Genomic DNA, 24,015 nt, shown 5'->3' on the forward strand with positions numbered 1-24,015 from the left:
ATCAAGAATTACCATTCAATATCCAACACAATTACACTACCTTCTCAATAAAGAACATCATTATACAGACTTCTGTCTCAATTGTAAAGGTGATTTAGTTATTATGAACAAGGAAGTAAATTTTCCAGCAGAAGAACAAGAAAAACATGAAATCTGAATTGTCCTCACGGTCTCAAAGAGCTTCCTGCCAACGTCTATGTACCTTCAATTGTCTCAGCTTCAACAAGAAATGAGGGATCATTCTCTACTATCGTCCAAAGTCGCATCATCTTACTTTTCCTTAGCACCTGCAAATTTGAAGATAAAGATTAAAAAAGGATTGCTTTTACGAAAATTAGCTAGATTATTTCTGGTGAAGAAATGTGATGGAAATTGCTTTGTCTATTAACAAGATGTAGCTGGTTCATTTTTGAGGATAAAAAAAATTGAGGATAAAAGCGAATTTTGTTACAATCTCAATGAAAATTCAAGAAATATTGAAATAAATAATGAAAGAGGACGTAGTTGTACTCCACAAGATGTGTGTGCTTAACTTTTGTAGTAGTAGAACTCTCCAAACAGACCTTGAACAACCACTTCCATCTTCCCTTGCTTGAGTTCAAGCTCATCATAGAAGACCTTATTTTCTTCATCATTTTCAAAGCAATTGGAAAATTCCATGTAAAAATATATAGTCCCATTAGTATTATAAATTAATAATTATTTAAAAGTACAAATATATCTAAGATAATTTAGTGAAATATGATTCTATTGTGTTTTGTTTTTGTTAAAATTTAAGTCTAGTTGAATCTCATCTCTAACTTTGCTTATTGCATCAAAATTTTTGATGTTGTCTTTTCAAACTGCACCATAAAAATGTGAGTTCTAGATGCGATAATTATTTCTTATACGTAGCTGGTTTCAAACATAAGAAATATATATTACAATTAATCAGACATACATTGTACTTTATCTATGATAATTTTTGTTACGTGAATTCAATAAATATAATACATAATTTAGTAAGATACAAATTTTACTGTATTCATTATACTTTATGTATAGTAAAACAAATTTTATGTGAATTTAATAAATACGATACATAATTTAGTAAGATGTCATGATTTTGATGTGACCAAAATTGACCTTTATTGAATCTCAAAACACTCTTTAAATTAATAAATATTAATTTTTCTATTAAATAATAGATCTACAAAATAATAATATTTAATAGTTCCACCTACACTAATTTTTGTGAGGTTTTACTTTTTTTGTTTTTTGTTTCTCAAAGAACGACGTGAAGGCCATAAAATATTAATACAACATTAACAAACTTCACAACATCAACTCCAATGAAAATACAAATAAATCTCACCTTCAACTTTATATTTTTTTGCATAATCAGGTAAAGTGAAATAATAGCAGTAAAAAAAACATGTGCATACCAACACTTGTTTTCAATTTTAAGACGACACACATGTACATTATAAATGTTTTCATTTCAACCATGTGCAGAGGAAGATTACTCCACTCATGCTAGACAATCAATCCATTTGCGAAGAAAATTACATATAGAATTGTGCATGCAGATTAAGCTCTTACTTGTTATCTGGTACCATATATCAAATGTTTCATAACATAGAGTAAGAAATCTATAGCTTTGATATCAAATGATACTTTGGTAATGAATGAAAAGCTAAATGCAAGTGCAGATAAAGAGCCAACAATATACATCTATTATCTATAAACAAATTACAGCAAATAACTTTTTTGCTTTTGTTTTCTCCTTTGTCTTGGAGAGGCAGATACACATATCGCATACGTTGGCGGATTTAAATCCAAAGTTTCTTTGTCAATTTCATTTTCATTAGAAGAAAAATAGGATGGATATGTAAATTCACCTTTATGTCTCTGCAATCTGTTTTATTTTGAAAATATAATTGGACTGATTTTGAGTCGCCACTTAATTTTTAAGAAAAAATCAAGAAAACTATTCAATTCCACAAGACAAAAACAGAAATTTAGTGAAAACTTGTAAAGGGGTTCGAGGTTCTTATTAGCATTTCGAGAAGGGTTTGAAAGCACCCGAAATGCCCGCTAATACGCAGTTATCCGGCAATTAATTATCTGGCTAAAATAATTTTAACTTAGCTTGAATCGCAAAATTGAACTATTTTGTAGTTAGAACTATTTTAAGGGAGACAAAGAAAAATATTGAAATATTATCTAAGCGAAGTATTTTATAAAACTTATTTATTTGTTAAGTCAAGTAAAGAATGAATAGTTTAGTTTAAGCGATTAATTCAGAATGAGCATCCTTTGGGGCATTGATTAGGAAACCTTAAAATTAAATAAGCACATAAGAACACGTTATAGCAAATAAATAGATAAGGAAAGAAGATTTGGGCCCAAGTCTGGATTTTCTGTCCGCCTGGGCCAGTATTTGGGCCCATTTTCATATTGGGCCTTCGGCCCATTTGAGTCGCCTGCACCTGTCATTTACTAACGTTAAAGAAATATTTTTCTTTGGGCCTTAGGTCCAATTTTTTCACCTGTCCTAAAATTCTAACGGAGTAATAACAAAATTAAATAATAAGAGCTTAGGCCCAAAACAACAAAATACAAAACTGAATATGGGGGCCTTTAGGCCCATTTCCGTATACACTAGGTGTATACTAGTGTATGCAATCAATTTCCGGGGACTTGTTCTTTGATTCCATTTGGCTGGCCGACTTGAAAGGAAAGGATTTGAACATAGAACTCGTCAATGCAAATGGCGATGGAAAGAGTCTGTGAGGACTCATAACGGATGTCACATGCAACACAAATGAATAAAATATATAAGTATAGCTCATTAATCCCTTTCTTAAAGCAAGAAAATAATAATTTTTATATATATATATTAAAATAGAGCATTATGATAGATTATAAAGCATACAAGTATTATGCATCAGTGGACCCACAATGACTCGGTATAGATGTAGAAAATAAATTGAAATCTTGGAAGGAAATATTACTAAATGAACACTAAACTACAAAACATGTATACTATAAGGGCTCGTTTGGTGTGAGGGATAATACCAAATAGTCCCGGGATTAAATTATAGTACTGCTTATTTTGTTGTTTGGTTGGCAAGTTCGGGATAACTTATCCCGGGATTAATAATTAGTACCGGGATAAGTTATCCCTCTCCTTGGGTGGTATAGTAATCCCGAGATAACTTATCTCGGGATAAAATAGGTAAATGACAAAAATGTCTCTTTCAACCCTTTTGTTATATCACTTTTTACATTAATGAAGGGCATTTTTGTAAACAAATAAATTGTTCTTAAAATTTATTATTTTGAATACAACAAACCAAACACTCAATAAAAAAAAATCCCAACACAACTTATCCCATCATAACTAATCCCAACATAACTTATCCCAACATAACTTATCCCATCATAACTCATTTTCAAACCAAACGACCCCTAAGAGTGTAAAGATATCAAAGGAGGGACATAGTTTTAAAAAATACCAATAAACTATGCTACATCAAATATAAATAAATAAAAAGAAAAAGCATAAACAAGATAGTGTCCAGAATTGATAATGAAAAACTCTTAATTTTAACTAACTCTTAATAAGCATGCTCACTAACAAGTCTCTATATATATATATTTTTTTTTTACTACACTTGATATTAACAAAAGGCTCTAATCAAATTAAAAGAATCTAAACTCAAGCTTAAGAGACCATTTTTGATAGAATAGAATTGTGACAAAAAAAAAAAAGACATGCCTTTATTAATCAAGCAGTGCATAATATGAAACAATCGGTCAAAATATTAGAAGAAACTACCAGCCCAATACAATATTATGAAAAACAAAATAATGAACAAATAAGGACAACACTCAGGCTCGCAAAAGACAACAAAGCTCAGACTTACTCTTGACATGATAATAAGCTAACATTAGCAGAAATCTGTAGCTACGAGTCAAATAGAGAAGCAATCGAAGACCAAAACTACTCAGAAGATAAAACTCACAATAAATGATTCAGGCCGCACAACAGACAAGCTCAATATCAAAATCCAAATAAGTTTTAAACCATTCCGAGTAGAACAAAGCACAAAATTAGCCGTTTTCAAAACAAAATAGGCCCATATCAAAGTCAAGAAACTAATCCAACGGCATTTCGCTATTTACATGGCAGCCCGTCACTATTAACTCGAAATAATCGAAGGGAAAGCGAAAGAGCAAAGGAACAGGTACCTTCTCTGGAGCAGTGAACTCAGACGAACCAGTAGAAGCGAGGATGGTTCCACCAAGACACGACTCCAAGAATTTCAGCAAAAATCAAAGCAGAAGCGGACAAGAATAATCAGAATTTGTATTTTTTCCTCTCTGTGATTTAAGAAACTTATCCAAATACTAGTGTGTAGCCATGTAACTATAACTCTAATGTATATTTTCGTTTCTAATCCTCGCCCCTCCTCTCTAATACTGAAAAGAAAAAGAATATTTATAGGAGGAGATTAGGGCTCATTTTCGGGTAAGAAGAAGGGCCCCAAATCAAAATTCAAAAATAAAAAACCTTCCCCAATTCGGACAAACATCCTTTTTCTGAGATTTTCGCCCCATTCCGAAAAGAGGAAAGGGGAAATCAACGTTTGGGATCAACGACTTGTCCTTGGGCGTCGACGTGTCTCGATCTCGCAGCCCCAAGGACAGAAACACGTGCTTTCTGTTTGCTGTTGCTTGTGTCGACGCTGCTGTACGTTTTTTCTGGGCAGCTGGCTCGTTTCGGTCATTTTCTGCGTGAAGAAAAAGGGGGAACGTACAGGGGTCAGTTTGGGGTGTATGTTGTCGGTTGTTTTTGGATGTATGTTGCTGGAATTTTGGGTTGTTGTAATATTGTAATGGGCTGGGTTATTATAGGAATGGATTTCAAGGAAAATGGAATGGATTGATGATGGTTTGAATTGGAGTTTGAACGAATTGGGCTTGGGAATTTGAATAATGGGCTGAAAAAAGTGAATGGGAATTGGAAAAAATGGGCCAAGATGTTGGTCAATTTTTTACTTAAGCACATAGCCACATTAATTGCAACTTCGACCAAATTAAGGTAATTAGTTAATTCGGCTAGAGCTTAAATAAAATGAATAAATATAACTAATTAATGAGCTTCTTAATTTTAACAAAATAAAATAATTGACTCAATTATAAACAAATAACTCGAAATTATAACTATAGCTTAAAGTAAATTAGTAAAACATTTTAAGATGATTTTCAAACATTTATAAAATAGTGTGATTGTAAAAATATACACATTTATTATTTAAAATGGTAAAATTACTTTTAAAAATAACTTGGAAGTATTTTGAATTTCCTGAAACTCATTAATTCAAAATTATAACCATCACTAATAAAATATAAATATTTTTGAGATATTTTTTGCATATTCATAAAATATACTAATTATATACATAAAAACATATTATTATTTAAAATTTACAAAGTGACGCTATTTAAAATGACTTTCAAACTATATATATTTTATTATATCTTGAAACTTTACAAAATTAATTATTTTAAATTGTTTGAAATTGAGGAAGCTCGGTGATTAATTTATATTGTGGAGGTCCAAAATTAGGTGTCAACACAATCAAAATAACTCCCCATTATGTGTAATCCTTGGAACTTTTTCAATAATATTCACAGTCAACATTCTCTTACAAGAAAAATGTTTGATACAAATTGCATTTTGAAATGACCAATAACAAATAAATGGACTTTCTTATATAATGTCATGAAATTTGACTCTTCATAAGGCAGATAACCAAGCCTAAATACAAAAAGATATTACATCATTAGCAAGAAGCAATACAAAAATAAAAGTTATTGATTTGAGGATATGAATAAAATAACTTATAGGACAAACTAATGAGCACCTTTGGAGTCACATAATTTGGTATTCCACAAATTGTAAGTAGTAGTCCATCTTCATTAAAAAATAAACGTCAATGAACTTAATATACATTAAGATACAGTGATGTAGTTAGTATTGGCAATTTATACAGAAGTGTTGATACTTGATCTAGTTGATACTTGATAGATCAGATTAAGCAAAAAACGACTTTGTAAGAAATAAGAAGTTTCCATAGGTGAACTTGTTGAGACAACATACTCAATCCAATATAATAGTTTCAAATATTCTTAGGAGTGCATCTCACTGACAGTCCACCAAGCATATACATGCCAACATGAAGAAAACTACCATTACTTTGAGCAAAAAATTGAATGTCAACTTTGATTTTTATTATTTTTTTTAAAATGCAATTACTTCTTAACATATAAATTTGAAACTAAAATTTCATATTCAAATCTCCCTTTTGTACCTTTGCATCTACTGGATGCCTTAATGAAATCTCACTTACTTCATCAAACAAATAATAATTACAGATTCAACTTATATTACTCTAAGCAATCATATTTTTCGTGACCATGGTGAAATAAATTTATTTTTTACACTTGTGATATAACAATATTTGTTAATCATAGCAAAGCCTACAACACCACACTGACAATACAAACATATCAAGCCAATTAGTCAAGCTAAAACTACTACCTAAAATTCATGATCCATCTGTATTATAACTGGTCAAAATTTCAACTATCTCGGCTGAAAGAGTCAAGTCAGATTCAAGAAACAAAATCGAAATACAGAATGAACAAAAAACTCCACCACACTTACTAATAATGGTTAAGTTGTGCGGACTCTTCAATTTTGATTGTGCAGCAGTGTTGGATGGTCCGAAATATAGTATTTTTAGAAAATTAAGTGCACACCCAATTAACATCTATAAAGAGTCCAAGCAACTTGAAACCTTGAATAATTAAGAAATGTCTGAACTATGACAGAATGTTATAACATTACCAACATAAAGTTTGAAACCGCATCAATCTCCTTTGGTAGGTCCGTTAACAACTATTTATAAAAGGCATGTTCAACAATTTCAAGTTTCAAAGACATTTGACAATTAAACTATGGTGAATAAAGTTGTGTTATATTTCACCTAAGACACATCCTGCTTTATTTGTACTGAAAAGAGAATTTTTTGTTATAGTGAAATTTTTTTAAAAAAAATCTGTACTTTTTTGTAAGTATAGAGTTGCAAATAGCGCACCTGGGCTATTTGCACTAATAAATATTACACTTGTGGTAGTGAGTTTTAATATAAATAAATATTTTGTACTAAAGTTATTTTACAATGATATGATTCAAGCATATGAGCAAATACTATCATCTACGCCTGATTTTTCAATTTTGCAATCATAAATAATCTTCAACACAAGGTACTTTAATGGAAGAGCAAGAAAAAAAAACTTGCACGAATCACATAACTTGTTGCTTTGGGCCAAATAAATCCTAAATAAACTAAAAATCATAATAAATAGCACCAACAATGTATGCAACTAATTGAGTTACCACAGTACTGAATGTTGTGTTTGGTAGCTAAATGGTCTCTGTTGGTGTATTGTATACCCCAATAAGTTGCATTATATATTTCAAAATTGTTGAAATGTAATAGTGAATTTTGTCATATGTATACCACTATGTTATAAATTATACCTATACTAAATAGACAACAACAACAACAACATAGTCAATGTAATCACACGGATGAAGTTTGAGGTATCAAAAATACATCACCACACAAATTTTAATAAGTTTATATTGATGTGTTTTGCTCTGTCTACGAAACATCTAATAAACTAATTGAATGTAAATGCACTTTACAAATAAAAAAATATATTTTATTCATTGAATGCAAATGCACTTTACAAATATTTAAACAGAACACAACTATTGCTAATTGTTAAACAATGGAGGCCAATTTGTCTACTTGTAATAAACTCTGTGAGATATCTATTTAGAAAAAGAATATTTTATGAATGTTGGAGGTGACGATCTAATTTGGGCCTTGAGAACATTGATTCCTCATGTGGGCTTGGAGGCAAACAAGTCGTGAGCTTTGCGCTTAATGGGCCATGGTCGGAAGCCCAATCCCCAGATTTCTTCTCTATAGAAACAGAGTTATAAATTTGGAGCCCAACACAGGCATCAACAGTACCAAACAAACAAACAAACAAACAAAAAAGGGCTCCTCTACACTTTTGTCTTATTTTGTGTTGATCTTTAATTTGTTTGTGTTTTATGTTCGTCTATAATCTATACTTATCTCTTTTAACTAATAATTAAAATTAAAATCATTGTATCATAATAAGACATACTTCAATTTCTAAGAAACTTATACCTGATTAGACATAAGTTTGGAAAAAGAATAGAGTTAGAGGGCTTGTGAAAATGCCATCTCAACTCAATGAGAATACCAACCAAAGAGCCAAATCCAAAAGGGGAAGAGGAGAGAGGGAGTATCCAAATTCCTACCACTCACTAAAGATGAGTTGGCTATTTGAAATAGAAAGCCTCCTCCACCCACTCTTCACCACCAACGAATCTTTTTCTTTTTTCTTTTTCATTTTCTTTTTACATATTTAAAAAACAAACGAATCTTTTCTTCTTATTATTATCTCTTCTTCCATTCTTCTCATGTAATTGCCACTATCTTATTATCTCGGAAAAGCTTCAACAATAACAATCGACACTGTGCTGCTTCCACCTCCGATGTCCACCAATGACGCCAAACCCTCAAAGATACCTGCACAACAATAAGAAATCAACAAATTGGAGATCAATCTCGAATCGATAGCCATTGCATCGTTGAGAACACCATTGAACTCTAGCTCTTCATCAGTACCTTTTTGGTGAATACTTTAAGAAATCCGTACATATAAATTGGGTATCAAAGAGAAAATAGGATTAAATAATCGATTTCTACGCAAACAAGTCAAAATACATATATAAATTGTGGTCTAAAAGTTGAGAAATACTCAATTTATGGAAAAAGATATGAAAGAAGAGGACTGAAGATAAAAAAATAAAAAATCAGAAGAGAAAAAGACACTTACCGGAGAAGATATGGAGACAACACTGAAGAGTAAGCAGTGATGGGAAGAGAGGAGGTCTCTTTATTTGTGTCTAAAGTGTAATTCTAGAAAATTCCCTTTTATAGTCACATAGCTAGATATTATTTAGTAGTAAAAGACTCATTTATCCTTGGCTGTCCTTGGGCTTCTCTTTCTAGAAAATTCCTCTTTAATGTGTGGATGATAGATAGGTAGATATTATTTAGTAGTAAAAGACTCTTTTACCCTTGGTCGTCCCACCTTTCACTCTTCTATAAAAATAAAATAAAAAAAATAAAAAAATAATATATATATATATATAAATACTAGATTCTTAAGGCCCGTGATACGAGCCCAATATAATCGATTATTAATCATTATTTAACAAATATTAAAAGGCACTTCTATAGCATTCCGGTCAATATTAATTAATATTGATTCTGGTAAAAAAAATTAGTATAAAAAATATTAAAATAACCATCAAAGAATATAGTGCATCATTGCATTGAGTTGCTCCTTCCTTAATTAAATATCTTAATTTTGAGTTTTGGATATGAAAAAAATTCTTAGTAGGGACCACAATATCCGAATGTGCCCTATTTCGACGCACATTAGAATTAATCGAACTCCAATATGAATATTGAATACTGAATAAAAAATATTAAATTAAATTAACCCAATAATATTTTTAAGTATAATTGGTATTAAGGATGGGTAGATTCATTTTTTTAAGTTGTAAAACACTCAAGTCTAATATTTAATTTATTTAGTTTTTACTATAATGACACAAATTTATTAGGATTCAATGTTAATTTGTCTGTTAGATTGAATTATATCTTATATAAAAATCATGAATCATTATGTATTATCATCTTGAAATCTATCGTATTCATTTCAATTAATCTGTCATATTTTTCTTTATAATCTATTAAAAAGTAATGTTCCTTTTTTTTCTTAGTTCCAACTCCACATAACATATTTAGGATCACAAGATTAAAAGACATTTACTATATTTCACACATTTTTAATTTAGAACCACAAGATTAAAAAATCTTTCTTAATTTCTTAAACTTCATTCCAAGTCAAAATAGAACAAACAAATTGAAACGGAGAGATTATTCCAAGTCAAAATAGAACAAACAAATTGAAACAGAGAGATTAATATTTTTTATTTATCACACACATAAAAAATCGAACTAAGTAGCATGTTTCATTATCACATGAAGTTCAATATATGTATAATTTATCTTAATGAACATAATTTTCTTAGCATGATACAATATATATTTTTTATTCTCTTTTTTTCATGCACAATAAGTATTTTTTTTAGCAGGAATAAGTATTTTTGTTATTTTTATCAGTTTAGTGAAAAATTTGCAAACAATCACAAAACATAAATGCATTTTCTCTTCTTTTTTTTTTTTAAAAAAAAAATCTATCTAGAATTAAATGTTAAATTAACATGTTATTTTGATACATATATCATTACATATCGTATTGATTTCCTTGCCCAACTTTTTTTATCTTATTCCGAAATTTATTCATAATTTTTGAAATTACTATTAGGCATTTGCTATTTTTGACATCTCTTTCTAAATATTAATATACTTAAATTTATTTACTTCTCTAATTAATGTACTGATTTTCATGTGTTTCGATTCTTATCTTCTTATTTGAGAAAAAATAATAGCAATATTAAGTAAATAAAGTAAACAATCCACTATAATTAATTAAATTTTAATCTACTTAATCTTAAAATTTAAATTATTTTACTATCTGAATATTCTTTTCATCAATGTACGTAAATTGAAAACGAAGAATACTTATTATTTCTCTTCAATGCCTGATTCGCAAAATTTTAAAACTATTTATTTTAAAATTTAGTGAGACTCTTAGTTTACTTTAATTTCATTTAATTTATCTATCCATTTTATTTATTAATTTTTATGGTCCCTAATTAAAATATTTTTATTTTTATTCATTTAATACATTTTAAATATGTTTGTTTCTTTTTGTATTTATTTTAGTGCAAAAAGTAAATGTGTTAATGTAATAAGTATAAATTGAATTAAAAATGGGTCCCATCATGTTTAGATAGTACGACCACTTGTGATATTTTTTGTGTTTTTCATGATAGGAAGTACACGTGTCTATCATAATTATAGCAACTTGGTTGGGTATTTGGGAAATTCAATAATTTTGAAGCAGAAAGTACAGCTGTTCTAAGCTGATAATTTTGATAAAATGACAAAAGTGCCCTTGGTCGTCCTGGTCGTCTTCACCTTTCTATACAAAAATAATATATATATATATATATAATAGATAGAAATAATAGAATAGAAAAAAAAGAAAAAATCAGAAGAGAAAAAGACACTTACCGGAGAAGATATGGAGACAACACTGAAGAGTGAGCAGTGATGGGAAGAGAGGTCTCTTTATTTGTGTCTAAAGTGTAATTCTAGAAAATTCTTTTTTTACAGGTATTATTTAATAGTAAAAGACTCATTTACCCTTGGTTGTCCTTGGGCTTCTTTTTCTAGAAAATTCCTCTTTAGTTTGTGGATGATAGATAGGTAGATATTATTTAGTACTAAAAGACTCTTTTACCCTTGATCGTCCCACCTTTCACTCTTCTATATAATAGAAAAATATATATATATTATTTATTAACTATTTTTTTGAGGGCGGCTATTTAAGTTAAATGCAAATAGATAATATCCAAAAACAACGGCCAATTTTTAAACTTTTTATAATTACTCAAAATTCAAAAAAGTTTTTTTTTTCTTGATAATAAATCAGCAGTGTGTAACTATCTATGACTTGTAATAATAATAATTATGGCGAAAAAAGAAAAAAAGAAAAGGAAAACAAAGACTGTTATAAAATATTATAGTGTGGATGTCCACTACACCAAGAAGTTACTCTCACCCATTATCTCCATTACTTTCCTCCATTATGAAGATAATCATAACCTCCAACTTTATAACACCATTATTCTTGTAACCTTTCACTTCCATAACCTCCTCCATTATATTCATGTTAATGTCATGTTTATGACTAACATTTTGTATGCCTCTATGTTACACTATAAATAGAGGCATAAGGGTTCATATTGTATACACTTGAAGACTTGAAATAATAAGAAAAACTCTCATCTCTTGTCTCCCTACTTCTATTGCTTTCATCTTCTATATTTCTTGTCTTATTTTGCTTTAGTTTTACAACAAATACTTCATTTTCATATTAAAAAAGTGGTATATAAGGGAAATGAAACACCCCGAATTTGGTGCAAATTATTAGTTTTGTCCTCGAATTAGATACACCGTCGATGTGTCACATGGCATAGCAAGTGGTGTCAAACTCTCAGAAAAGCAAAGGGCTAGTGTTGAAAATACCCTAAACTTCGCAAAAATTGAAGGGTATATTTCACTCATTTTACAAGATCTAGAGTGTATTTAAATTTAGTTAATCAAATAAAAAAATATTTTTAAGACAGTCAATAATTCAAAAATAAAATTAATAATTCCTATCGAATTTAGAGTTTTTCCAATACTAAGAGAATTTTTAGTTTTGGTTATCCACGTAAGTATGAAGTGCACATTTTGTTTTTTAGTTATAGGCCATGCAGAAAGTAGCTAACTTTTGTGGGGTTCCGATAATTTCGGCAAAAGAAAACCATTCATTGATTATCGCCATAATTTAATTATGGCTGAGAATTTAGTGGGAAAAAAATAAGACCAGAGACTTCATTATTTGCCATGTATTTATTTTGAAGCATTATTTATTTTGACTATGTTACATTGTTTTCATATACACCCACCTTTTTCATAGATTTAAAAAATTAATGAAACTTGAGAAATATCTTGAAGTTAAAGGTCTTAGAAATATCTACGAATATTGTGCTTTATGCATATATTATAATAATAATAAGTGGAGTAATATCTTATCTTACCGTTGAAGCATATTCTAAATGCTGCTTTTCATTTGATAAAAATCTTTTTGGCTTCTTTCATAACTAAGATATCCTCAATTAAATTATGTTTAGCTTAAGATTTTTAAGATTTATCACTGAAACCTCAACTAATTTCATAGAGTATTTTTTCTATTTTCCACCAGCACAAATAACCTTATGTTTCGCCTTCACTGAGATTTGAACATACAACATCATAATTTAACTCGGTTCATTGATCGTTAAACCACACTCTCGAATGCCTCCCCCACCCCACCTCAGCAAAACGTGAAAAAAGGGTTTTGGGCGGAGGGGGGTTACTTGTATAAACTTTTTTACCATATTATATTAAACACAGCAAAAAGGTGGGGCACTATGCACCAAAGCATAATATATAAATATGACCCTTAACTTGGCGTCAGCTGATAACTATGACCTTTAACTTTGGGTGTACACAAATAGGCACTTAAATTTGTATAAAATTGAGCAAATAGACACATTCATCCTACATGACAAGTTTATGTCCTACGTGGCATCCTACGTATACTATGCCATGTAAGACACGTGTGTCTACTTGTTCAATTTTATACAAGTTTAAGTGCCTACTTGTGCACATTCAAAGTTGAAGGGCATAATTATTCGTTGAAGCCAAATTAAGGGTCATGTTTATGTATTATGCGTTTGAAAAAAAGTTGATGAACTTTTGCACTTTTTTTTTAACATTCTAAATAGAGCCCACCACCAGACTTGTCTCATGCACCTCAAACCTTTAGGGATCTTGATTTCTATAAATACACATTACCTACATCTTCAATTATCAGCACAAATCATCACACATATACTCTATAATCAAAAAATACACAGTCTGTTTATCTATTTTCTATTATCAAAAAACAGAAATAAGAAATGACTTTAACACTTCAATCATCAGCTTCTTTTATCAATTTCAAAGAAACCAAAGGTGTTAAAACACCTGATGAGTTCTTAGGAATGGTTTCTTTTGCACAAGCCAAGCCATCATGCCGGCTAGTCGCAAAAAGTTCGATGCAAGAAGCTCAACTCTCCCATGAGAGAATCATGGAAGTGAGGAAAATTGAGAAAAGAGAGAAGCTACATGAGTTAACAGCTAATCACAGCAATAGTAGTACAAGGGTACCTGTTTTTGTGATGCTTCCACTTGACACCATGACTATGGGAGGGAACTTGAACAGGCCACGAGCGATGAATGCGAGTTTGATGGCGTTGAAAAGTTCTGGAGCTGAAGGAGTGATGGTAGATGCTTGGTGGGGATTGGTGGAGAAAGATGGACCTTTGAAGTATAATTGGGAAGGATATGCTGAACTTGTAAAGATGTGTCAAGAACATGGATTGAAGCTTCAAGTTGTCATGTCTTTTCATCAGTGTGGAGGAAATGTTGGAGACTCTTGCAGGTACTAATAGAAAACTCTTTCTAACAGTTGTTTTGTATCTTGCTATTTTACTGTTTTATTTTCTTACAATTCCGCATCGACTACTTCTGTTTTGAGCCGAGGATCTATCAAAACAACCTCTCTACCCCACAAAGGTACGGGTAAGGTCTACGTACATCCTACCCTCCCCAAATTCCACTCGTAGATTACACTAGATATGTTGTTGTTGTATTAGTACACCACTATTTGAATAGATTCACGAATTATATAGTTAAGTTCTGATGAATTAGGAAATTTAGCTTTTCAGTTTTTATAATTCCAAATAACAACACCAATAAGGCACTTCCTGTCATGTTAGTACTGTTTCCTAGATCTTCAAAGGAACAATATCCAATGAACTTATAGATCTTAGGTTTCGAACAGTTTTCAACCGTTGGTTTGAAATGGTTAACAGAATTTTGACCAAAGACCTATTGTGCTGCAATCTTAAGTACTGCCAATAGTTCATAGCTCTTAGAGGGACTAATTCAGTAGGAATTAGAATTTCTTCATACATCTAGACTCTCAGTTCTAGAAGAAATCAAACTGTCTCTAAGAATTGTTATGGATTTTGCAGTATTCCTCTACCTCCATGGGTACTTGAAGAAATCAGCAAGAATCCTGACCTTGTCTACACAGATAGATCAGGCCGGAGAAATCCTGAGTATCTATCCTTAGGTTGTGATATGTTGCCAGTACTCAAAGGAAGAACACCTATTCAAGTATACACCGACTATATGAGGAGCTTCAGAGAAAGATTCAACGATTGCTTGGGAAACGTCATAGTGGTAAGATTTCTGCTTTACAATCAATCACATATCCTATGTTATTATTTTGGTAGTGCACTTCCTATTAATTCACCATACCTTAAAGCAGCATCAACTGAAAACTTTAAGCATAAGCTTTAGAAATTAAAACACTCAAGCAGGGATAAATTGATATATCTTTAAGGGAGGAACGTGAGTTAGTTGGAAACTGAAGCTGCTAATTAATGTAAAAAGAGAAAAGTTTAAACATAAAAACCACTGCAGGTCATATTGTCATAGTTCCCTTTTTGGATAGAGAATAAATAATTCAACCAAATCTAGAAGAAGTATTGGCTGAAGTTTAATCTGAAGTAATCTAAACAAAAACAGATCAGGCAATTTTTCCAAAAGAGAAAAAGGTGGATAAGAAAACAAGTAGAGAGGGGAGCCCGGTGCACTAAGTTCCCGTGCACGGAATCCGGGGAAGGGCCGGACCACAAGGGTTGAGGTTGTTTCCACAACTCGAACCCGTGACCTTTTGATCACGTGGCATCAACTTTACCAGTTACGTATGGCTCCCCTTCTGGATAAGAAAACAACTGAATAAGCAGAATCAAAAAGTTACTTTATGTTAGTGTCATGTGGTCCACTTAATTTGCTGGTTACGAATCTAAACAGTGGACCACTTAAGTAAATAGAATCATACAAATGACACAGGGGACCTCCTTATATACCCATGTTGAATTTTCCAAGCTAAAATTGTAGGAAAACTTGAAATTGACATTCTGTTTTCTTCTATAGGAAATTCAAGTGGGAATGGGTCCTTGTGGAGAGCTAAGATATCCAGCCTATCCAGAAAGCAATGGTACATGGAGGTTTCCTGGAATTGGAGAATTCCAATGCTATGACAAGGTAATTACTTGCATCTATGGCTCAAAAAAAGTAGGAAGATCTTCAGATGTAGGGAAAAAAACTAATGTCTTTTTTGTTAATGTAGTACATGGGAGCTTCATTCGCAGCAGTGGCCAAGGCAGCTGGAAAGGATGACTGGGGCCAGGGAGGGCCTCATGATTCTGGGCAGTACAACCAGTTTCCTGAGGATACTGGATTTTTCCAGAGGGATGGAACATGGAACAGTGAATATGGACAGTTCTTCCTAGAGTGGTATTCAGGAAAGCTACTGGAGCATGGTGACAGAATACTAGCAGCAGGAGAAAGTATATACCAAGGAACTGGGGCTAAACTATCTGGAAAGGTAGCTGGGATTCATTGGCATTACAATACTAGATCACATGCTGCAGAGTTAACTTCAGGATATTATAATACAAGACACAGAGATGGTTATCTACCTATAGCACGTATGTTAGCGAAACATGGTGTTGTAATGAACTTTACATGTATGGAAATGAGGGATGGTGAACAGCCCCAGAGTGCAAACTGTTCACCAGAAGGCTTAGTTCGACAAGTTAAAACTGCAGCTAGAACTGCTGAAGTAGAACTTGCTGGAGAAAATGCTCTAGAAAGGTATGATGGAGGAGCATTTTCTCAAGTTTTGGCAACAAGCATGTCAGATTCTGGAAATGGATTGAGTGCATTTACATTCTTGCGAATGAACAAACGGTTGTTTGAGCCAGAAAATTGGCGGAATCTAGTGCAATTTGTGAAGAGCATGTCTGAAGGAGGTCGAAATGCTAACCTTCCAGAGTGTGACTCAAGCAGGACAGACCTCTATGTAAGATTTATCAAAGAGAGCCATACTAAGAAAGCTACAGAGGTTGCAGTAGTGTAAAGATACGGATCTGTATACATGTAATATAGTTATCCCATTGTAGGTTAGCAAAGAAAAGTGGCACATAGAGTACTAAAGTGTCATTCTCATAGCACCTAGAAGAGTCCACAAGAATTTGAGCCTGTGTCTGAAATTAAACTATAAAAGACAAGAAAACGAAGCTAAGTATGCCAATCTTTGCCTCCCTGGTTCAGAGGTTGTGAAGTTCTGGGTCACTGGAGACGAGAAAAAGAAGCTAAGTGAGTCGACCTTTGCCACCCTGGTTCAGAGGTTGTGAAGCTCTGGGTCATTGGGACAGTGAGAACAATGAGACAGTATCATACAAAGATTTGGATAAGCATATTCTTTTCATTGTACAAAAATAAAAAAAAATCTGCCGTCCACATTTATTATTGAAGAATAAAGGAGCTAATAATATTGCTTCCTACAGATGCATTTTCCTGTTAATATTTACACTTTCTTCCTTCTAGATATTAATTATCAACGAGCAATCTACTTGAATGACAAACATATAGCTACCCAATGGATATTTCAAGTAGAGAAGATCACACTACCCTATTCAATGTATATAATCATCTGAAGCAACAACTGATGCTGACAGATTAGAAACATATCAGCAAGATGGTGATAATTTCAGGCTTTCAAGCCTCCATGGAATTATTTTTGAGCTCTTAGCAATTAACTATTTAACCATGTTTATGAATATTTGACAGTTTGTTGAACAAGGTTCACCGCTTGAAGATATTTGTCACACATGTTATCTTCTCAGCCACAATAAGAATGTAATAATGTTAAGAGCTCATATAACAAAGAAAAACTAACAGAAATAAAGTTCAAGTTATTCCAGATGCAAAAGGTATTGACACAATTTTACAAGATCTTTCGAGATTGTACCTTTTCTCACCCTTACAAGAGGAACAAGCTAACAATGTCAACGTCCCCTGAAAGGTAAATACAAATCAGGATGAATCTACGATGGAAAGACCCAGTACATGTCAAAAACCAGTTATCAGAGTCTTTACCTTTTTAATCAAACTAGATTTACAAGAGCTCCTCCTCCCTCCCAACCTCAGCACAAAAAAAAAAAAACATAACCCATTCCAAAAGATTTATAGAACTAGAATAGTGACCAAAATAATACTAACATAAAACTTCCCAGATAGAGTTTCTACTGCAGAATTTGAATAGTTGCATGGAATGGACAAAATAAGCCAGTAATCATAACATTCAATATCCAACACAATTATACTACCTTCTCAATGAAGAACATTGTTATACAGACTTCTGTCTCAATTGTAAAGGTGATTTAGTTATCATGAACAAGGAGCACATTTTCCAGCAGAAGAACAAGAAAAACATGAAATCTGAACTGTCGTCACGATCTCAAAGAGCTTCCTGCCAACGTCTATGTACCTTCAGTTATCTCAGCTTCAACAAGAAATGAGGGATCATTCTCTACTGTCGTCCAAAGTTGCATCATCTTACTTTTCCTTAGCACCTGCAAATTTGAAGATAAAGATTAAAAAAGGATTGCTTTTACGAAAATTAGCTAGATTATTTCTGGTGAAGAAATGTGATAGAAATTGCTTTGTCTATTAATAGGACATAGCTGGTTCATTTTTTAGGATAAAAAAAATTGAGAATCGTGGCTGGTTCATTTTGTTAAAGTATCAACTATCAACTAATTGGGATCAAAGTAAAGACTACGCAAAGGCAATAATGACATGTGATTCAAGTATTCATGAACTCTGAAAGCTTTCAGTTTTCATCCCTATTTGAATTATAGTTGAACCTGATTAGAAGAGGACAGGGTATCCTCAGTATAAAGGAAGGCAAAAAAAGTCGCCCTCAAGCCTTTGATCTAGTGGTCAAAGCACGAGTTCAAACCTTGCTGCAAATAGAAGACTGGAATTTTAAGTAGAGAAGAGTAGAGGGTCAAACAAAATCACCATGTTGGCCCTCGTAGATTTCTTGGTTATAAAAGAAAGGCAAAGAAAATCATAGCAGCTAGTATGCCCCAGTATTCTTGTACTGCAATTATTTCATTTTTCCCTCACACTCTTCCACCAAAATCTCTGGAAAAAAACACACTTTTTCTAACTTTTCTGGGTGATAACCAACTAAATAATTTATTCACCTCAGAAACCAAAGATAGAACAATCAATATCTTTCCTTTTCCTTATTGAATGTCTTAGCTATTCCAGCTAAAATGAAAATAATACATGTTTGGTGAACTTTTGTAAGAGTGCAGACCAGTAGACCATGCCATATGTCAAAGTCCTGGTCATAAATAGAGCTAATAAACCTAAGACAAGAAAATAAAACTAGAAAAAAGATTGCCCCTCTCGCAAATCCTTAAAGAATTTGTATAAACTAATTAAATCGAAAGATGCTCTAAATTCAATAAGAAAAAGAATAAATTTACTAGCATTTGTTTAAAAAAACTTGCAACCTTCCTAAATTTATAAAATTTCTTACCTTTTTTAATAAGGTAAGTTACAAAATCTCTTAACCTATAAAATTTCCGACACATAAACAACCAAAATGGGCAATGTTCTCTTAGTATCATCCATCAATACAGGCATCCCTAAATCACAATGTCATCTTTAAGTTAACAAAATTGTAACAACAGTTTTTCCATAGCCGATACAAGCATCGTAAACTAGTAATGACCATGTTGTGACAGAAGCACAGACCAAAGTAGAATCATGTCTATCCATCACAAGTCGATATACTACTACTGATAATAAAGTAACTAATCGCATTCATATCATAACCGTTTTTCCAAGATTCATCACCTGAGCAGCTAAGGCTTCTAGCACATTGCAGTCAAATCCAATAAACAAAATACATCTAAGTAAGCCTAGAGTTACATTACATCTATACTAAGTTGTTAGGAACTATTCATCTCAAGTTAACAAAATGATAACAACAGTTTGTCCATAGCCTGTACATGCATCGTAAACTAGTAATGACCATGTTTTGACAGAAGCACACACCAAAGTAGAATCATGTCTATTCATCACAAGTTCACATACTGCAACAGATTACAGATAGTAAATGAAATAACGGCATTCATATCTTAACCTTTTCCTAAGATTCATCATTGAGAAGCTAAGGCTTCTCGCATATTGCAGTCAAATCCAATTAACACAATACATCTATGTAAGCCTAAAGTCATATCACATCTACACCAATTAGTTTGGCACTAGTTACCAACCCGAAGTTAACATTCTTAGCATTGACCATCTTAATATAAACCCCTCCTTTTCGGATAAAGAAGAAGTATGTAACATATACTCCCTCCGTCCCAAAAACATGTCACCTTTCTATAATTAGAAACAATCTAACTTTAAAAATCCCACTTTTTTTTACCCTTAATGAAATGATTCATCACACAAGTGGTCAAGGAGTGTTTTAAACCACATATTTCAAAAGTGCTATATTTTCTTTCTTAAACTTTGTCAGTGCCAGTAAATTGGGACGAAGTGAATACATATTAAAGGGGGTGGGGTAGAATACCTGCTACTCTTGAGAGTGAGAAGGGGTAGGTGAAACGGAGTCAGAATTTGAATTTCGAAGATCTTCAATCAAACCTCCAAGCTCCTTCCGAGCAGATTCTCTCCCAAACATGAACCCATACCTATAAATAATAACAAATTCGTCGATCCAACCAAAACCCACTTCTTAGATTATCTTTTTATTGAAATTGAACCGTTTATCTGACAGAAATTGAGCTGAAAAAAACGTTCTTTAACATAGAGAAAGATACGTATAGAGGTGATTTATTACCAGCCAGAAACAGCAGAAAATACACCTGAAATTGCAATTGTCTGAAGGAGAGTGAAGCCCTTCTGCATATTTACTTATCGAATTAATGTGAATGTCTTCTTTCTTCTCCGGCAAGATCAAATTTTTGCTTCTCTCTGCAGAGTCTGCACGAACAGTTCTGGGGTTTTAGGAACTGAGTTTAATGCAGATTTCAAGATTCACGAAGGACTAAAACTGAAATATTTTTCGTAAACTTAAGTCCCACTACTTTATGTTTTTTTATGGATAATAAGATCATGCTATATATATATATATATATATATATATATATATATATATATGAGTTTAATGCAGATTTCAAGATTCACGAAGGACTAAAACTGAAATATTTTTCGTAAACTTAAGTCCCACTACTTTATGTTTTTTTTTTTGTTTTTTTATGGATAATAAGATCATGCTATATATATATATATATATAATTAAGGGGTACAGTAGTTTCATTAACCCTATATGGGTTATTAGTTACAGCCAGATTTCCGAAACAAGCTAACTTATTACACGTAGTAAGCTTAACTAGTCTAGAGGAAGTTACTTTGTTCTTGTCATTTGTAAGCTGGAATTTGACAATGTTCGGAGGGGATTAAAAGATGGTATCCATATTATAACTTGTTAGCTTGGAACGCTGCTTTGCCAAAATATTTGCTACGTAGTTCCCTTCCCTAAAGTTGTGGCGGACCACTGGATTCAGCAACCTCTTCAACAGTGACCTGCAATCAAATATAATAGATTCGTAAGGTGGTTGAGGATGGTCTAACAGTCTTAATATCTCAATGTAGTCTGTTTCTACTTCTATCGTGCCCATTTTAAGAGAGTGAACCAAGGAAAGACCCATGTGAAAAGCTTCTAGTTCGGCCATGGCGTGGTTTTGTGCCCTACTTTTGTTTAAAAAATGCCAATAATCTAGTCGCCTGAGTGATTTCTAACGACACCATCGATGTCAGTTCCCTCCTCTGAAGTGGTAAACGCGCCATCCACATTCAGTTTAAAGAAGCCAGTGGGAGGTTGATACTTCACACAGATCTTAGTATTTTCCTCCTTACCAGAAGAATTGGAGAGGTAGTGAAATTCTATGGCACGATTTTTAATAGTGTGGGTGTTGATCATGGTAGTGAGGTTCTTGAAAGTATTATCGTTGCGATTCCCCAGAGTTGCCAAAGGGTTAGGGGGAAGAGAACAACCCAAGGATAATGAGTGTTTAGGTTGGGAAAATTTAAGTTTCTGAGGGTATAGAGCCAGTGATTATTGTCCCTTTGGAAAAAAGAAGTATTTAAGCCCAGATCCAACCAGCATTTTTTGGCAATGTAACAGTGGAAAAAAATATGCTCAATGTTCTCCTTGTCACATTTACAAATAGGGTTAATAGGGTCAGGGAACATGTCAATACGATAGAGATAATCTCTTGTGGGAAGTCTGTTATGGGAATAAAGCCAAAGAATTTTTTTTATCCTATTATGGGTTCGCAGGTTCCAGAACCAAGAGAAAGTGAAGCCACAAGATACTGGAGGGTTGATAACATCATACACAGACGTAGTGGAGATATTGACATTGGAATTGGCAGCCCAGTGTGGATTATCGATGGCCCCCGCGATAGGATTGGGGCAAATAAGGGAAGTTTTCTCAATAATATCTCCATTAAGGTTGAAAGAAATTTTTTGACCAATCCCTAGCAGAGCCATTTCATAAAGTTGATAGATTAAGAAACTCTTCTCCCTTATTTAGAGGGCCTTGGACAAGTTGTCTAAGAGGGGGAAAGGATCCAGCTAAAATTCCAACAATTGATATAAGTACCCGTTTCTGGGGTTCAGGCCATAACTTTGGAGCAAATGCTCCCCCCAAGGTTATGTTTTCCCAAATAAATAAATGAAGGCTTACTAGAGCGTCTAGGGCAGTTGTATTTTTTCATGAGAATACGGGACCATAAGGAGGAGTGATTTTTAATGAGCCTCCACGATAGACCAGTCAAAAGAGCAATATTTTTATCACAAGCCTTTCTTAACCCTAAACCACCCTTATCCTTGGACATGGTGACAATATACCAAGATAAATAATGCAATTTATGCTTAACGCCAGAAGAACCCCAAAGAAAGTCCCTTTGGATCTGATCAATACGATGGCAGACTGTAGTAGGCAACTTAAAATATTGCATAGAGTAAGCATGTATGGAATTGAGCGTAGAGTGAACAAGTGTTAACCTACCTACAGGAGTTAAAAAGTTATGTTTCCAAGTCAAAAGGTTATTGATCATGTTGTCAATGATATCCTGAAAATCCGTAGCTTTTGGCTTATGATTGAGGATAAGAAAATCAAAATATTTGCCAAAGTGGTCAGAATAGCGAAACTTAAATAAAGATTGCACTAGATCATTAATTGAGGAAGAACAGTTCTTAGAGAAAATGGCCTTAGATTTGTTAGAGTTGAATTTTTTACCAGACAGTTTGCAGAAAAAAACCATACATGAGTACATGTTATTGACAGTTTTGGCATTAGCCTTAGCAGCAAGGGTTAAATCATCCGCGAAGAATAAATGGGAGATTTCAGTGTTGCCCGGGCAAAGGGGGACATGATCCCACTTGAGAATATCCACTTGATGGTTGATATAATTCGAAATGAGCTACATATAAAGAATGAAAATATACGGTGTCACCTTGTCTTACACCCCTAGAGGGCGAGAAATAGTTGGTTCGTGAGCCATTAACTAATATAGCAGTTTTTGAAGTAGTGATGCAACTCATGATAAGCTTAGTAATGTTGGAAGGAAATTTGAAAAAAAGAAGGGCACGGTAGACAAAAGACCATTCCAAATGGTCGAAGGCTTTCTCTAAGTCTAGCTTAAGCATGAGAGTGCCATTCTTGCTATTGGTACGATTAATGTGATTCATAAGTTCTTGGACAAGAATTGCATTATCACAAGCTCTCCCTCCCTTGAGGAAACTAGTTTAGTAAGGTCCAATAAGCTTGTTTAAAAAGGGTTTAAGTCTATTAGCAATAATTTTTGTGATAGTCTTATACACAGTGTTGCACAGGTCAATATGGCGGAATTTTTTTAAAAGGTTAGCGTTCTTGAATTTCGAGATGAGGCAAAGTAAAGTTTTGTTTAAATCTTCCAGGATAGTATAAGTTTGGAAAATGCGATGGGAATAGTCGCGCACAGATTGCCTAACAGTATCCCAATGGGCTTGGAAAAAGTGAGGGTGAAGACCATCGGGGATGGGGGCTTTGAAGGGTTTGAAAAAGAATAAAGCTTAAGTAATTTCATGG

At 32.8% G+C, this 24,015-nt stretch overlaps 3 protein-coding genes across 5 annotated transcripts in view; 2 read left to right on the top strand and 1 right to left on the bottom strand.

Annotated features, from left to right (window-relative positions):
- LOC125827093 (60S ribosomal protein L37a) overlaps positions 1–24,015 on the top strand; it is a 145,313-nt gene that overhangs the window by 315 nt on the left and 120,983 nt on the right. Inside the window, exon 1 of one of the 2 annotated variants that reach the window (XM_049506457.1) lies at positions 17,827–17,836. The exons of the other annotated variant lie outside the window; for it this stretch is intronic. The gene's annotated coding sequence lies outside the window, so the exon portion shown is untranslated. Of the gene's footprint in view, positions 1–17,826; positions 17,837–24,015 lie in introns of those variants that run through there. 2 annotated transcript variants of the gene reach the window in all.
- On the bottom strand, positions 237–20,887 carry LOC125827094 (uncharacterized). 2 transcript variants are annotated; one of them, XM_049506459.1, is made up of 3 exons: positions 20,719–20,887; positions 20,449–20,569; positions 237–287 (listed from the first exon to the last, which is right to left on the bottom strand). In XM_049506459.1, the coding sequence occupies exons 1-2, from the start codon at positions 20,784–20,786 to the stop codon at positions 20,452–20,454; spliced, it is 186 nt and encodes a 61-aa protein (XP_049362416.1). In that variant the 5' UTR covers positions 20,787–20,887; the 3' UTR covers positions 237–287; positions 20,449–20,451. The 2 variants fall into 2 exon arrangements, with proteins under 2 accessions (XP_049362416.1, XP_049362415.1); XM_049506458.1 differs by lacking the exon at positions 237–287 and adding an exon at positions 18,374–18,424.
- Positions 13,696–17,355, top strand: LOC125827072 (beta-amylase 3, chloroplastic-like). The gene is made up of 4 exons (XM_049506433.1): positions 13,696–14,373; positions 14,969–15,179; positions 15,939–16,049; positions 16,135–17,355. The coding sequence occupies exons 1-4, from the start codon at positions 13,850–13,852 to the stop codon at positions 16,924–16,926; spliced, it is 1,638 nt and encodes a 545-aa protein (XP_049362390.1). The 5' UTR covers positions 13,696–13,849; the 3' UTR covers positions 16,927–17,355.

The sequence above is a fragment of the Solanum verrucosum genome, unplaced genomic scaffold (assembly GCF_900185275.1).
Source record: "Solanum verrucosum unplaced genomic scaffold, falcon-dt-bn FXZP01000060.1, whole genome shotgun sequence".
Lineage (NCBI taxonomy): Eukaryota > Viridiplantae > Streptophyta > Magnoliopsida > Solanales > Solanaceae > Solanum > Solanum verrucosum.